The sequence below is a fragment of the Melozone crissalis genome, unplaced genomic scaffold (genome assembly GCF_028551555.1).
Source record: "Melozone crissalis strain CALT ecotype California unplaced genomic scaffold, PUWL_Pcris_2 ptg000019l_1, whole genome shotgun sequence".
Taxonomy (NCBI): Eukaryota; Metazoa; Chordata; class Aves; order Passeriformes; family Passerellidae; genus Melozone; species Melozone crissalis.
In genome coordinates this window covers 20,425,125-20,442,204 of record NW_026535797.1, presented here as the reverse complement: position 1 = coordinate 20,442,204, position 17,080 = coordinate 20,425,125, and the positions used below count along the sequence as shown (strand labels likewise).

The window sequence follows — 17,080 nt, the reverse complement described above, 5'->3', positions numbered from 1 at the left end:
CAGAATTGTAGCAGTCAGTGCCTGGCAGCATTGATGTCTCATGCACCAAGGGAAAAAATACAATAGACAATAATCTGGCTAAAAAAAGTGGGGATACATTAGGATAAAATGGGACTGTTTATAATCAGGAGCAGTTTCAGGACTCAGTCAGTAAAAGACTGTACTGCAGTCAAAATTTTGCTGTAGTTGCTTTTATGTTGGGAATATTAGCCAGTATGCTTAGTGCTCTGTAGTTTGAAAACTGTCGAGTACACTGATCTTTCTAGTCCTCTTCTCTCGTGGTGCACTGGTACAACTCTTGAATCCAGATCCTGATCCTGTCACACCTTGACTACTCCATCATTCTTCATTTTCTTTCTGTGCTTCTCAGCATCCTGTAGCCTGGCTTACCAGCCCTCCTCAGTGTCTCTTCATGATTCTTTCTTCCATACTGACTTTAACTACAGCATAATTAACTCTCTGCTATAACTGATCCCTTCTTCCTACTGTCTTTAGCATGCAGCTTAATCCTTCTTTCTTCCCATGCCATTCCCTCCTAGCACTAGACCATCCCTATCCAATTTCTAGGCTATTTCTTGAACTGTTACTTTTTTTCCCCTCTCCCCTTCCTAACATGTTGTATTACCAGAAGCTTAGGTAAAATCTCGGATGAGAATAATTTTTCTGTTCCTTTCTGTAAAATGCCGGGTACAGCTATATCCAAACCCAGTTAATTTGCACACCTGTCAGGCTATAGTTCATAACATTCTTTTCTTTTCCTGCAGTACCTGAATTACATGTAATGAAAGCTGATCTTGTTGTCAATCAGGAGTCCATTATATTCTCTCTTACAGGAGAAATGCAGAGCTCAAATTAGGCATATGGCAGATTCTAAGAAAATGAAAAGCACTTTAACTAGTTTTGCTAATGCTAAACTCACTCATGGCTGCTCTGTGAAAAGAGCGTTACTTTTGCAAAGTGTTATATCCAACTGAATGTTAATATTTCAGTCAAGGAGAAAGAAACCCTGTTCATAGCCAGAGTTCTGTACTCCAACTTTGATTTAAATAACATTGTAGACAGTACAAAGTTTTTAATTCCTCACAAATAATATTCTATTGCTACACTCATCAACTAGGTCTTCATGATAACTTTCATTCCATGCATCTCAAGGAGGAAACAAAGCAGTAATTTTACAGTTGCCTTAAGTTTTCTGCTGGAGCTTATGTAGCCTATCATTTTCTCATAGGCTGTGGGCGTACTACTGTTTGTTCTGTCTGTATATTAAAATGCTAACTAAATGCAGAAAAATGCCACTCAAGAATATAACTGTCTTGCCTTGTTACTTAAAAGAATTGACATTATTTTCTAGAAGTATGCTTAGGGTACAAATTATTGCAGAGTGATAGTTATGCATTTAACTTGAACTTCATTTAATGTTTTAGATCAATATCTCAAAGAATTAGACTATAAAAATGATATGAGAAAAATTCCAACCTGTTCTTCCATTTTTCGAGTCATTCTTCATGAAGAATGAGAGAGGGAATCTTACAGAAATACTGTCAGTTCATGTTCAGATCACAAACGTGCCCAAAGTATTTTAAAAGATATCTAAGATGTTACTGTTGAAAACAGTTATTTTATTTTATATAAATGCTATTCTTACTCTTCTTACAGTTATCCCTTCTCACATACTCAGTGTACTGGTTGAAATGCCTCTGGTGCTGTGCAAGAATACTTCATATAAAGCCTAATAGTAGCAAAATACTCTTAAAAACATGAAATTGATTCAGTTAGACTGTTAAAGTAGGAAAACAAAGTTAGAAGCAAAGGACTAGCACAAATGTGTCTAGTGAATTAATGCAAAGTCTTCATCAGAATACAGTGAGGAGAGTGTGTTGAGCTGTATGTCAGCTAGTGCAGGGTCTGTACCCTGGAGATAAACATAAGCAATGACTGCTGCTAATCATTTACTCTTCTGTGTGTTTTAGTGAACAGACTGGCCCGCTCCAAGTACTGCTGAGCCAGGAGGTACCACTGGAACCCAACAAAGAAGTGGAATTTGGGTCCAGTTCTTTCTTCCACCCACCTGCTTCCTGCCATGAATTGCACTCATCATTATATCCAGAGTCTTCCTCCTTGCCCCCTTCCGAAAGCAATCCATCCAACAGGATCTCTCCAAACTTCCAGTCTGCTTCTGCTGATTTTCATGACCAAGTTCCCTCTTTTCCTTATAGGCAAGGGTTGGCAGAGAGGTCTGCAAGAACTGAGAATGAAGCCCACAAGAGTGGGGAATTTGCTGACACGACAGCCACAGGGCTAAAAGACTATAGGGATTGCTGCAGTAGCAGCGCGTTAGAAGAGGTTCATAACATAACGCCTGTTCTCACACCTCAGTACCAATCCAAGGCTAACACAGTAAACTCTGGGTCTTTGCCTACATTGTTTCCCTGTCCACATCCACCACAAGCAGCATCTCCTGAAAAGGACAGCCAGCACAGTCCTTGTTCCAAACTTGCAAGCTCTCCAGTGCGGCCCAGCATTGATCTTTTAGGGGCCTATCATGCAATGACCCCTGCAACTTCATCCCCTACACAGCAGTGCTCCTCGGATCCTTTGCAGAAAAATAAGTACTGCACAGCAAACAGCCAGGAGATTTTATTTCCCTCACAGGGTGAATATGGCACAGCAGATGGTTCTAAATCTGAGGCTTTTAGTACAAAGGGACACGTTCGCTCCTTGGCAGAGCAGTTTCAGAAAATGCATGCAGTCTCCCAGAGAAAAGGTACTCGTGAAAAAGACTGGATTACTGCAGTGTGTCAGGATGAGAAGTCTCCAAAGTTAACACAAAAATCTTTCATCAACCATTCATCTTCCGGTTACAGACAGCTAATCCATCAAAATCAAGAAAATAAAACCCAGTCTTCTGAAAAATTACACTCAACTGTGGATATTAGGGACGGGGTAGTTTCTTTGAAGGGTTTTAGTGCCCAACATGTTGCTTCTGTGAGTTTTTGTTCTCACAGTGAAGAACTGTGTAGAAGAGGTGGACAGAATATGGCAGACCCTGTACCCTACGTGGAAAGGCACTGTCATGATGGAGGAATGAAAGAGGTGGATGATGGAGCTGCTAGTATGCCTGTGGACCGTTGGGTGAATAATGTTTCTAGGTGTTACAGTTCTCAGAAGGCTAATAAGAATACTGAATGGCTTCCTGTACCTGGGAGGAGTCCACTCCTTTCTGATCAGAGAGCAGTTGGAGATGACTTGAGCAGGATCCCAGTACACCTGCATCCAGAGTGGAATCAAGACACAGAACAGGAGCTCTCAGAACTGGAATCCCTCTATCAGACTAGTCTGCAGGCATCTCAGGCCACTAGGCCTTTCTTGGGAAGACAGGACAGTGCTAGGTATCCATTTGACCAATCAGGTAAGAATGCTGCAGTTGTTTTTCTTGGTTGACCTGCCTATGTACTCCAGTGTAGGTGAAGATGTGTTTTCCAGTTGATTTAGTTAAACGGGTATTAATTTGTGCACAGATGCAGAAAAATTCAGGTTGTAGACTCTGGAAACTTTCCAGCTAACTAGAGAAAGCAGTGTCATAGCACTGCTTGGGGTGGCTGCAGAGTAGCTGTTGGCAAACATCTGTTAAGAGTAACATAGAAATAATTCATCCTGTTTTCAAGTAGAGAGCTAGCTGCTTATGTCAGGCTAATGAATTTTGCTGTTTGAAAGTCCTGCACCCCCTCTGGAATTTATTAAACTGTTTCTGTCCCTGATGCTAATGTTCTCCACATTGGTGAATTTTAACTGATTGTGTTGTAATTGGGAATTTGGTCTGTATCTGGTTGAGGGAAATAACTTTTAAAAGTTTATCAAGATCTGATAGTTCAACCTGTGTTTTGCTAAGGACTGCCTGCTTTAAGTTCTGGAAGGTTACTTGTGAAAGCAGCACTGAGGGTACATGAGGATCCGTGAGACCTTGTGGATTAGTAGATGACAAAAGAAAACGAAGAGATTCCATCAGTGAGGACATCCAGCTGTTGATGGAGACATTCAATTAGAGCCTGATGACAGCAGTCTGGTTCCACTTAAACTGATCTAATCTGCCTGAGATAGGGCAACCTTGTTTCTCTGCTTCACAAGTGAAGCAAATTTCTTTATAATCTGTGTCATAGCATTAAAGCTATGAATTTTCTGGTTAAATACAAGGCAACCTGAAATTGGATGGGTACCAAGGTGACACAGATCTAGCTGTACACATATGATGTATATTGCAATGAATACATACACAGGACAGGTTCTCCCCGTCCCACAGCCATGGCAGTGGAACCCCCATCATTCCTGACAATGTCAGACCTGGCTGTGACCAGAGTGAGTATTGCAGTAAAGTCTTGAGCAGATTTTTGTTGAACAGCCTGAGTTTTCTCTGGAACTCTTGTGTCTTGCAGTCTGCTCACCGACCACTTAAGACATCAAAATGTGGCCATTTACCATTTGTTGTCCTGTTGGTTTACTTTCAGAGTTAGGCAGGATCTGACTTCCCAACTTAGCAGATACTGTCATGCATGGGCTTGAATCAGAAGGTCTTATAAATTCCTACTTAGCTGTCTGATTTTGGAAGTTCTTTCTGGAAATCTACCAGCATAAAGCCCAGTTGCTTTAGTGGTAGCTGGAGTTTCAGAGTTCTGTCATCAAATGACCCATTTCTTATGCTGACTTTTCTTGCCTATTTTCCCGCCACATATTTGATATGAGATAAGGATATTCTTCTAAAGTGAAGTTTGTATTTGAGATCATCTGGTTGCTGTAACTTTCAGTTGTTTTATTAAGTTCTGCAAATTCTGTGTAAAACTGACAAGTTTGAACCAGTGCATCTACTGTGATGAACTGGATGAAAATCAACTGATTTTTTTTTTTATTTAGACCTAGTCCTAGGTCTAGGACTGCTCTTTCTTTCTCTTAACTTGGATTACATATAAATTTTCAAATGCTGTTGAAACTTTGACCCATATCCACTGGTTTCCTTTGCATTCAGAATCTTGGTGAAATGTCTGTTTCATTAGAGAGGCTTTACAGCACAGTTAAATCCAAGCCAAATGCAACCACCTCAATGCAGAAAAGGTGTTGTTATCAGCATATCACCTTTCTTTCTTTTTAGAGGAACTAATTCCCTGTGACCAGTTTAAATTAGGCCATTGATCTGTCTATTCCATGAGGAATTTTAGGATTGTAAGTGGTTGATGGGGATTGCACTGAAGTGAATTGTAGCAATCCTAGTTAAAAATAACACTTTTAAGTATTTAACCAGTGCAGCAAATGGCTGAGAAATGGTGGCATTGAATGGGAAGGAGCAGGTGAATGTGTGGGGAGGGAACCTGAGGCTGACTTTTTTATCCCAAATAACTTTAGGTAACTTCCTTCTGGTAGCTGATCTTCTGTCTTTTTGGGCCCTTTAAACAATCTCACCTCTGTACCAGGCAAGTGTTGATGTGCAGTTAAATCATTTAAATCTTAAGTAGTTCAATTAACTGCTCTCCTGATGCCTACAGGAGGGCCAGGGAAGTAGGCATAGTATCCTGATAGGCTGTCTCCCCTTGAAATGTTGGGTGTTAGCTGATGTATTCATGTTCCCGAGGATCTGTGACTTCTTGTTCTGTGTGTATAATCCCTCTGTCTTTGCTGGAGTCAGACCTAAGATAGTCAGAAATGTGCCATAACATGCAATCAGGTGTTGAATTTAATGAGTGTTTTCCTTGGCAGTGTCTGTGAGCCCGGGTGTGAGGAAGCTGCCTGCTGCAGCTGGCACGGGGCTGTCCAAAACCCCAACGGCGGAGATCGAGCGCAGTCTGTGTGGATCCAGTGTCTCTTCTGTCTCCAAGGTGATATTTTGGTACTTAAGATGTACTAGAGGGGGAAGGGCTCTCCCTGTGCAAGAAAAAATTTACAGTAGAATAAGTTAAGTACATTATGAAAAAGATACTGGGGTCATTTTTATTAATGTTAGAAAGAATTTTAAAGTGCAGTCTAGCTCAGGATTAACTAGCTAAAATATGAGTGACTCATGCTGCATGTGCTGCATGCCGTCAAATGATCTAAATTCTGGCTTGGAGGAAGACACTCCTGAAAACATTAAGATCTAGTCTCTTTCAACTTGGTGACATGAATTCCCTTGCATCACAGCTGATGATAACTGCTTCTTAATTTTACCACTTGCAGGGGCACAGGCTCTTTTTTTTTTTTACTGTGTCACTACATATTTTTAAAGTGGGTGATAATTTGGTATTTGCTGCACTTGGTAGTTAGTCACCTCAGAGTGGGAGAACATTCTTTCCCATTTTTTCCTGGGAAGAAACTGTTTAAATAACTGGCAGTTACATTTCACTGCCTGTATATGAAGACATGGAAGTATTTTCAAGGGGAAATGTCTTTTCCTGTAATATCTCTGTACTTGCTAAAGGGAGCCCAAAGTCTGTTCCTTTACAGAACAAAAGAAAGGAAGGATGGAATAAACATTTCCCTTGCTAGCATAAGATTAACAAGTTTCCAGCATTCATCAAATAATCCTAGGTATTTTTTTTTTGGTTATGAGAAGACTGTAGTGTTTTATCATAAGACGACTATCAGCTGCAGCCATGATTCTCTCTCCAGGGGCAATGATGCCTGTAGCAGCAGTCAGTCCTTTAGGTGGATTCATCCCACTAAAGACATTTTGTCCTGGCTTTAGGTACTTATAAAAGAATGTATCTCATTTAGACAAATCAATCTGTGTATATTTACTAAGGTAAGAAATACTATAAGGAGTAATACTTTTAATCAGCAGATCCAAACAGAACCATTTATCTTAAGTTTTCCAAGTAGTACCCAAATGAAGGATTTTAGGAAAGAAAAGGTCATTAAATATCATTGCAATATGCTCCATTATATTTCTATTCATCTGTTGCCTCTAATTATTGTACAAAATTGATGTTATGAAAAACCTTGTCTGAAATGGGGGATATTGTCTACAGGTCACATTTACCAGAGAACATAGCAGGGAACCAGAAGAGGAGGAAATCTACAGTGCAGAGAATTTCCGTCGCATTGCTCGCAGTCTCAGCGGGACAGTTATCTCTAACAGAGAAGAGACCTTGGTCTCTTCTCACAGTTTTGTAAGTAGAATGATGTGCAGCTTTCCAAAGAGCTATCATCTGTGTCTAGGGTTGGTGTTTTCTATGTCTGCATTTAGTAGCTAACAAACAAGACAAGACAGCTCAATAATAAGCCATGATAAAAGCCTGTCTTTTTTGTTCTGTCTTTGGAAGAAGAATGAACTTTTATATAAGTAGCAAAGCTGTCTTTTTCAGGTATCATTGCAGAGTGGTGACTGCTGCAGCTGATAGGCATGTCAGCTAACATTACTTGTCAGTATGCAGAAACAGCCAGTATAAACATTTTTTTCAGTTGACTTAAAGTATTTTTAAGAAAGCTTCTAATACACTTATAATTTCCAAAAAAACCCACCAGTACCAATAGGAACATTTCTGCTCTCTTGTGAGTTTTTTAAGCAAGTAGCGTTTTTAGAGAGTAAAATTCAACATTAAAGGGGAGGCAATTCAAGACTTGGTGCAGACAGTTACATACAGAAAATAACTAAAAGTTAGGGGATTGATCTTTCCTTTGTCCTTTCTGTTAAGTAGTCTTAGATGCAATTTTAAAGTGTCAGAAAAACAGTAACAGAGTGTTTATTTAGCAACACAGCTAGATATAATGTCAAGTTTTGGCTTTGACTGAATTTTTTGCAAACTCTGCTCAAACTTTTATTTGAAACCAACTGTGTAACAGGTATAGAAGAGTCTCAGTTACGAAATCAGTAAGATACGTTGCTCCAATTGCACCTCTCTGCTGTGTACCATAAACTAAGTATATGTCAACTTTAAAGAGTTTGCTTCTCAGCATGCTTTAGTTAAGGGCTCTGACATACCTGGAAGTGTTGGCAGAAGCAATTACAAACCTCTAGCTGTTCAAGACCTGCCCTTTCTGCTAAGGTTTCTATCCCCACAACATAAGTGGCCAGTAGAATGGTTGTCTATTTCAATTAAGTCACTACACTCAAGTCTGTGATGGTTTGTTGTTGTGCCATTCAGCCATCCCTGCTTTTTGGGGTAGGTATCCCTAATAGAGGCAAATGGTACAGCACAGGTAAATATTTCAGCTGCAACAGGTAAATCTGTTCACAGTCTGGAATCAGAGCTTTCAATAAAGCCTGGTAGAAAATAGAAAAGAAGAATCAGCAATACTGTATTTGATGACTTGTGTAGCATGCCATTTCCAATGCTGACTGGCCTGACTTGTTTGGTGTATTCAGTTTGTCAGCCAAACCCCCAGGAGTGGTTTGTGGTTTGTTTTGGCTTTTTCTTTTTGTTACAGTTTCAGTCTAATGATCCTATGTAGCCCACCACTTCAGTACGAGCCTTACTGGATTGATGCAATTTTTGTCTGTCTTTTTCACATACAGATGCATGTTTTTGTTCCAGTGACTCATCCCTTTCTTCCTTGGATCAACACCACCTTTGCTTGTTTCAACCCAACTCTGTGTTTACTCATCATTTTATGTTCTGTTCTTCTCCTTTCTCATTTTACAAAAGGAAGCACCAAATACGAGGAAAATGCCAGTGGACACCAGCCACCGTTCTTCCAGCTCCACTTCCCTTCCTTTCCCCCATGATCCTCCTGTATTTCCCTTTGATCCCCAGCACAACCCAAACCAGGTGCAGCACCCACCCCATGATGTACTGATGCCCAGCATGGTGGGCAAGGCACGTAAACTGTCAGGTAATAATCACAGGACTTTTCATCCTTCTTGGTGATCAGAAATGTTGCTGAAATACAGCTCCTCAGTTCTTGTGTTTCATAATGGAGTTTCACTATCTGCCTGAATTCCTCCAGCAATCTGGAAGGACAAATCACGTTTCTTCTTCTCTGTCCTTCAGAATTTTTCTGTGGTTCTGTGCTAACTGTGCATAACCAAAGCCAGTAACACTAATGGAAACATTATGATGGCTATATACAAAGTCATATCAATATTTTTATGAGTTATTTTCTTTAATATTAAAGTAGTAGTCAGACCCACCACCTTGTTTCCATGTGTAAGAGTACTTCCACAAATTACTTGTTCCCACGAATCACATGTGCCAGTAGAAATAACTGCTTCCTGCATGAGAATTATTTTCCTGTGACAGCATCAAAACCAGTTTGATCTGCCAGCCTTGGAATACTTTGTTGGGCTCCTCTATGATGAAACAAGGGGCTAGTAAAGAAATCTGTGACAGCAGCTGCAGTAGGATAAGGAGAGGAAATGCAGTGAGGAAAATGAATGCTGGAAAAGGTACAGCTAGCTTTTATTCAGAATTGCATGTCAGCCAGTAACTGGATGTACTAGTGATTTCATTGTTCTTCTGTCACCTGCTGGCCACAGCTGATAGTTCAGAGAGGATGAAACAAAAATTGTAACTAAGCAAACCTTTTTTTAAAAATTTATTTCAGGAGATCAGAAGAACATCATCCAGAAACTTCTGGTTGTGCCTGACAGGGGTGAAGCTTTCCAAGGTGAAGACTACCCAGGTGTGGCACTGAGCTATGGGAGTCTCCCTTGTGTACCCAAAGGCACCCTCTCCCAGGGGCAAAAGCCTCTTGTTAATTTGCATTTAGGAGGTGGAGCATCGAGAGTCTCTGGCCGTTTGCTGAACACAAATTATCCTGCTGCACAAACAGCCACGTTACCAGATAAGCGAACAATGCTCTGGGGGAAACACGCTGGCCAGCCAGGCAAGAGTTTCCAAGAGGGCTTCCTCCAGCAGCCTTCACAACATCACATACATGAATCTCATGCCATGGGTTGCAGAGTACCAGCCAGCACAGACTGTAGCACTTTAAGAATACCACGTGAGCTTTCTTGGGATCCCGGTGCTTCTCAAGGCTGCCCCGTGCCCCCCTCTTGTGTTAAGGCCCCGGGCCCAAGGAGAGTGGACATGCCTCCAGAAGAAGACTGGCGAGAGAACAGCTACACCCCTCAGCCTGGCAGAAGGCGAATGCTGCCAGTGCATGTGAGGGATGGGACTTTTGCTTCTGCTTCTGAGACACACAGAAATATGCTGGCTCGAGCAGCAGCAGCTACTGGCTCCATGCAAAATAACGGCTGGTGAGATCCCATTCGCTCCATGTGCCCCAGTACACCACTCTGTGGACTATGGTTGTTGCCAGAGTGTGGATTGCATGGAGACAAGAAAGTCTTTCAAACACTATCTGTGCCAGTTTTGTCTTAAAATGTAGCTATACAGTATGTGGAAACTAATTGCACTGTATTTCGTTTCTGACACTACTGAACTGCTGTCTGGATGGGGAATCTTAACTGTTTTAGTCCTGGCCTCTCCTAGCAAACAAGTGCTATAGGAATGGTAATTTGCTTACGGGTAAGTTCAGAAGTGTGCACGCATTTTGAAGGAAGATGGCAACTAACAAAAGGACATTTTTAAAGACTCTTTTTCATGAAATGTAGCTTTGGTAAATTCTTCACAAAAAGAAACCAATCCTTTTGTTTTCTTCTCCTTCCCCTCTCCTGTTCCTTCCTAGGGAAAAAAAAAAACCTGATCCACCTTCCAGGTTCCAGTAAATCTGCACTTGGCAGGTGGTAGTTAGTAAAGCAAGCACGGTTTTCAATGTTCTGCGATCTCATACAGAGATCACAGCAGAGGAAGTGACAGGGAGACATTGTTCACAGTAAACCCCAATTTTCTCCACTTCTTTAAAGCAAACTAATTATGCTTCAAACAGAAAAGACTGTTAATGCTGCACGCTTAACTACACCAATGTAAACACAGAATAAGTTTAACTATTTTAGTGTCAAGCATACTTGCTTTTGTAAGTATTTTTCAAATAAATCTATGAAAATAGTTCTATTTACCTGCCTGTGTTTGAGCTTTCTTTTCTGTTTAGCTTTACTTTTCAATTAGATGGAAATGTCTAATTAATTTTCTTACACATGAACAAACGTAATTAAGTTGTTTATTCTAGTTCATTAACAAGGTTTATGCAATAAAGACTTAGATTGGAGGACATGCCTAATTTTGCCTCAGGACTTCATGTGTTTCATTACTACTCAGCACTTAAGTTTCTCCTCATGATGGACAATAATTAAGTGTCCTTCAAAAAAGTATTTTGAGACTGACCACTTGTTTTAAGGAAAACTACTACATTTAAGCAGGATGGTAGTGTATGCAGATCTACAGAAAAATCATTAGAAATTATTGGTGTGGAGAGAAGTGTCATTTTAATCATGCTTGTCCTCCTGCTCCTGCAGATGCTTTCAGGTGTGATGGTTGTGAGGTGTTCAGAAGCATGGGGGAGTTCTGTTCCATGCTTGTCCTGGTACATGGTTCTGTTGGGAACAGGGCTGGAGCTGTGGCGATGCCACTGCTGCTGGAAGGGCTGCCCTGCCCTGCCCCATTGCTGCCCTGTGAATGACAGGATAATCTAAGAAAACAAGCTGCCAAAGTGAAGTACAAAGTCATCACTTCAAGAATCAATATAAAGTATGAAACTTCTGCAACTGAAGACAATGTGCATGCTTTAGCTTTCTTGTGTCGCTGTGACCAGGAAAGAATGGAAGTACACTTACATAAAGCTCTGCAAAATAATTCTGAGTTGATGAATTTTTTAAAAATAATCAGTAGTAACCAAGTGGGTTTTTTTTAAGAGAACTGTTGTGTTTATTCCATTACAGTTCTAGCTACCAAGTTTCAAAACTGTTTTTAAATGTCCTTTGTATATCAGTTGCTTTGTATGAAGTTAACCAGAGGCCTGAGAAGGAAAAACTGGGTCCATACCAAGCAGTATATTAGTACATCTGAACAGAAACAACTCAAGTACTTTCAACAATATATTTAACATGGGAGGAAACGTGAGGCTGGAAAAATACTGTTGCTTCAGCTTGTGTCTGCAAATTTTAGTAAGGTCAGTAGGATAATATTTACTTTGTAATTCTTTTGACTAACTTGTCTTTTTAGTGACATTTATACCATACAAAAATCAATTATGTAGTTAATAGCTTGTTAAAGTTCACTGTTGCTATAGGAAGGATGAGGAGGGGGTTCCCACAGGAATTCAGCAGCTATTGAGAATTCTTAAAGAGTTAACAGTTTGTAAGCTTTGATGCAATATAACCTTTTCTTTGTCCCTGGCTGAAGAGTATGTTATTGGATGGAATGAAATGAAATGACTGCCATACACACTTGAATTCACCTTTTTAAAAATAAGTGAGTGCTAGTTCTTGTAAATATAAAATTCTTACTCCCTGTATTTCTATGATCACTCATTGTGTTTGTAATATGCATTTAGACCTTGTGTTGGGAGCAAAAGAAGGCAATAATAAAATGAAGAGTAATTTGCTGTCCTACAGTAGCGAAATTAAGTAAGCGAAATTATGATCCTGCTGTGTTTGGAAAAGGAACTACCTAGCACAGTTCCTTCTCTCAAAGGCAACCAAGTTTGTACCTGCTGTTGGTGGAAGTCATATTTAGACCTGCTGAGCAGCACATGTGCTCAAATGGAGCGTGCAGCACTTGGGAGTTAACCAGAATATGCTCTGCTTTAGAGAAGGGAAATGCCCATTTCTTTTTAACAAAGGCTACTGCACCCACATTAAGATGGGGGAATTTGGGATGAGGGAAGGAACTGTTTACTGATAATTTCCCCTGATTGTTAATATTGCTGGAATGGACTTACCAGTGATGGTTGGCTAGGACATAGAAAGTACAGGCAACATTCCAGAATACTGGAATTCACGAAGGGTTTGGATCTAATGTTATGTAGGGAGAGGGGTAGGGCAGAGATTTAGGGTGAAGAAAAGGAGGAAAGCAAAAGAAATGGTGGATTGGAATAGGAAGGAACAGATGGATAGGTGAAAAAGGCAGAATGAAAGGAAATGTGTGCATATCTTCGCTCAGATGTGTCTCTTTTTAAGGAACACTCAGTAATCAGTCTAAATTTTCCTTCCTTCTTTCAGTGGATAGATTCCTGTACAGAGATGGTCCTCAGCAGCAGTGAGGTGCTGAAGCTTTTGAGAAAGGAAGATTGACTGATGGAAAGAGTAGGCAATGTTCTTTGTAGCAGTCTTTGGTTATGTTACTGCTGTGCTAAATGAAACTGTGCAGAAGCACTTAGGTACTGCTGCTATATGTATAAATAGACATTGGACAAACAGTGTAGGACAAGTCAGTGTTTGTGCGAGCTTGGACCAAGATAAAAAGGTGCTTGGGATTTACAAACACCTCACTGAAGTTAGCTGTGTTCTGGAGTCTCCAGCCACTGTGCTGTCTCTTGTTCAGTGCTGTGGCTGGTAAAAAACAAAAGTGTATTTTCATCCATCTGTGCTTGCTGCCTCTAGCATTTTATTACTTCATAGCCCAGAATCTTTTCAAGGCTACTTATATATCTGTACAGCTTTTTAAAGGCTAATTGTTCACCATTGCTATTGCAGATGGAATTACCTTTAAAGTTTCAGAAAATGTTTTAGAAAAAGCATGTTAGATTCATTATTTTGTAATTCTCTTGCTATCTGCATTATTCTTCTAGTTCATTGAATAAATTTTTTACCCTTTAAAACCAAAGCAATGTAGCTTGGAAAGGTTTTTAAGATTGCTTTTTCATTAATGGAAAAATGCTAAGACCAGCTGTGGAGTCGCTTGAGAGCACTGATATTTTCACTAGCATGTTTGTGGAAGCAGATACAAGTGAAAGAGTTCTGCTGAAACAAACTTCCTTATTGACATCAATAGAATTGTTTTAATAATAATTCTTGAGTGAGTAAACACTGAATATACTCATGAATAAGAAGGTCAAGTGTCTGTTTGTAAACCAACTTAAATTACGTTTGTTGAAAGAGGATTATCTTAAGTTTTGGCTGGCCCAGTCCCAGATGATTCACCAGTTAATCATAGGCTTGAGAAGTTTTATGTGTGTTTATATCACTAATCAAAATAATTTAAAATAGGAACACATGAGAAAAGTGAATACAATAAGCTATACTTCAATAATAACTGTAAGAATAATTTAATATTGCTAAATTTTAACTTCTTCACTACTCAGGCAAAATTATTTTGATGGCATTTCAGGGTTAGCTATCCTTCCAGGGTTTTACTCACAGTTTATACCAGTTAATAATTATGTGACTGTCAATTGAGGGAGCTCCAAGCATAGAACTTTTGCTGCTTACAAAAAAAGAAACAAACCCATTCAAGGTTGCCTTAAATTACTGAAAGCACCTTAAAGCATGAAGCACGTTAACAGACAGTATCTCTGTGAAGGTTCAGACTGACTTTTGTTTAAGATCTAAAATATGTCAATCAAATGGAAGTTAATCTTATATTACTGTTAACTCAGCTACAAATTTTCAGAAATCAGATATGTATTTAAAAGTACATTTAAGAAGAAATAACCAGTTGTTCATGGCAGTATGTATTAATTGTTCCTAACAGGATGAAATAATGCATGCATTCCCTTTGTTTTGAAATTCAGTTGGTTTCTCCAGATAGATTAAAAAAACTCAGTTGACATTAAACAGCCATTTCAGTGCTGTGGACTGGTTTTGGTAACTGTCCTTAGAGGCGTAAAAGAAGCTATTTAATATAGCAGATGAGTCAAGCCAGGTTTTTGACACCATACTCGTCTGAAGAGAGAGAAGAAGGTATGTGTGTGGGAGTCTTGACTGATCAGTAAGCTGCTGATTTGAACACAAGGTTGTAATTCATGGGAAGAGCACAGCGGTACAGATGAGAAAATAAAATTGTAATGACTTCTCATGGAATGACCTCTCATGGTGGGTTGGGGGGAAGCCCACATCTCTCCAGTAGTTTCAGAATTGTCTGTTAGCTTACGAATTTACGGGGACAGAATGCAGCGTAGAGCTTTTAAATGTTTATGTGGGTGATTTGGATATTTCCTTGAGATATCCTTTTCTGCATTCATTTTTTCATGACCTCAGGGTTGCCCAGTTATGAAGGTCATTTTTGTTAAACCTTTTCTTCAACCCTATCCAATCCTAATGTAACAGTTAATTCTTATTAGTACTTCATGGTGTTTGGTCTCAAAGATGCAGAGAGATAAGCTGAAAGCATAGTTGCATTTTCACCTCATAGTCATGATGGTCAGATGCATTTGTCAGAAAAGAGTGCATGAACTCTTCAGCAACTGAGTTGTCATATCTGCTTTTTGTGGGTTTGTTGCCCCAACACTTTCCTTTAAAATTCATTAATGGGATTTCTCTGATCTGTAGGACATTGTGTTCATGGATCAACAAAGTTTAAAAAAATAGTAAAACATATCTCACACTGTTTTCTATCATAGTTCCTGTTACAGAGCAGTAGTAAGTTTGGGGGGTTTTTGCAGGCTCCTATAGATAGATGAGCTTACCTTGAGTACTTTGTCAGTTAAGTCTTTGCTTGTGGAGGCGCTGAGGAAACGAGAGAACACAAAGGAGGGCAGCAAAAAGCAGAGTGAACTCAATTTTTAGAGTGAGTAGAGGTGACTATTAATAGTCTATTAATATCATTAAGGTAGTAAGATAAATGAAGAGAGGGAATTGGTTGGTCTCAGATGGTAGGAGAAAGAGCAATTGCTTAAGGCTAAGGAAGGGAAAGTTTGAACTAGATAATAAGGGCAGGGGAAGGAATGCTTTAAGCAGAGAAAGTGATGTTTTGAGGAACCTAAGGAAGGGTTTGAGGTACCATCACTCTAGAGGTGTGAAATTTAAATCAGATATGTGTCTGGTAGGGTTTGATATGTGAAAGTTACCTAAATTCTGGAGTCGGGTTGCTTTAGCATGTTTTTTACAGTTCTGGTATGATGCAAGTAATGCCTGTGGCCTTGACTAACTTTTTGATGTAGTCTGTACTTCCTCAGCTCATTCACAGGGTTTATCAGGCAATGAGGGAAATGTGTGCTGGGAGGGAGTGGGACAGGATGCACTGTAATAGTCAAGTAGCTTGTCATTTTATACCAGCACTATCTAATACATATATATACACTATCTAATAATTTGGTTTTAGTTATTCTCCTTTGAAGTCAGTGCAGCTTCTCAGTACTGGATGACATTGGGAGCTGGAGTATTGCACTGATAATGATTTTATAATGCTGGAGAAAATGGCTTAAGACAATGCTTTCAACCTTTCTGAAAAATGCCTCTGTGTTACAGATAATAAGATTTGTCATAAAATAGCTGACTTGGGATGGCAGGGAAACCTTGTGCCCCCTTAAAAGAAAACTTTGAAGTATTGATATTGAAACTCAGTGTAGCCGAATGTCAAAATATATTTCAACTAATATGTGCCTTGTTTTGAGGCAGTTTATACCAACCTCAGTATCATTTCTGGCATTTAAGTAAGTATAGCTTCAAACAGTCACTAGTGAGAGTCAATGAAATAGAACACCTTCTTGAAAGTTTTGTCTTCATCTTACTCTCCTGCCCATATCACGTCTTCCCCTCTCAGACCTGGTTTATCTTCGCAAGATTTGTTCTGTGCATCTTTCTCTTGGGATCTGGAATATATCTCTCTCTCCTGTGAATCAATTTCCTTCTTAGTTTTCAAAAAGTTCTTATTGGGTAATTAGATGATTCTGGGACATTGTGCCAGTTTTTAAGATATGTCGCTGTTAGAGTCAGAAGATACTGTTCTGGTATCTGCCCTGCTGCTACAAAATTTCACAATCATTTTTAAGTCTTACTTCTTTCTGCTTGAAATTCAATAAACAACACTTGTCTCAGGCAATGATTAACTAAAATGTAGTTGCTACTATACTTTGCACCCCTCCATCAGGGGAGGTGTCAGAACAGCCAAGGTTTTAACGTAGCACCTTTTTGTTTAAACGGCTCTTGCATGCTGCTTCAGCAGGTACTGCCTTGAGATGGAGCAGAAAGAAATCAAGTATCTGCATCCCAAATGATCCCATTCCCCATGGTACAGAAGAAGATGGATTGGTTTGGTGATTCTGTCTGTTTCTCCTGCTGAACTGTTTTTTCCTTATGAAAGCAAGTTGTTCAGAAAGCAGTCCAGTGCTAGCAGCTAGG

At 39.7% G+C, this 17,080-nt stretch overlaps 1 protein-coding gene across 7 annotated transcripts in view; it reads left to right on the top strand.

The window, feature by feature from the left end:
- Nucleotides 1-10,916, top strand: part of USP54 (ubiquitin specific peptidase 54) — a 91,638-nt gene extending 80,722 nt beyond the window's left edge. For 5 of the 7 annotated variants that reach the window (XM_054276598.1, XM_054276600.1, XM_054276597.1 and 2 more), the window contains 5 exons: nt 1,971-3,409; nt 5,743-5,861; nt 6,990-7,130; nt 8,607-8,793; nt 9,505-10,916. In XM_054276598.1, coding sequence (XP_054132573.1) covers nt 1,971-3,409; nt 5,743-5,861; nt 6,990-7,130; nt 8,607-8,793; nt 9,505-10,163 — 2,545 coding nt within the window. In that variant the 3' untranslated portion in view covers nt 10,164-10,916. Of the gene's footprint in view, nt 1-1,970; nt 3,410-5,742; nt 5,862-6,989; nt 7,131-8,606; nt 8,794-9,504 lie in introns of those variants that run through there. The other 2 variants (XR_008483039.1, XM_054276602.1) reach the window with 2 other exon arrangements.
- Nucleotides 10,917-17,080: the final 6,164 nt, after the last annotated feature.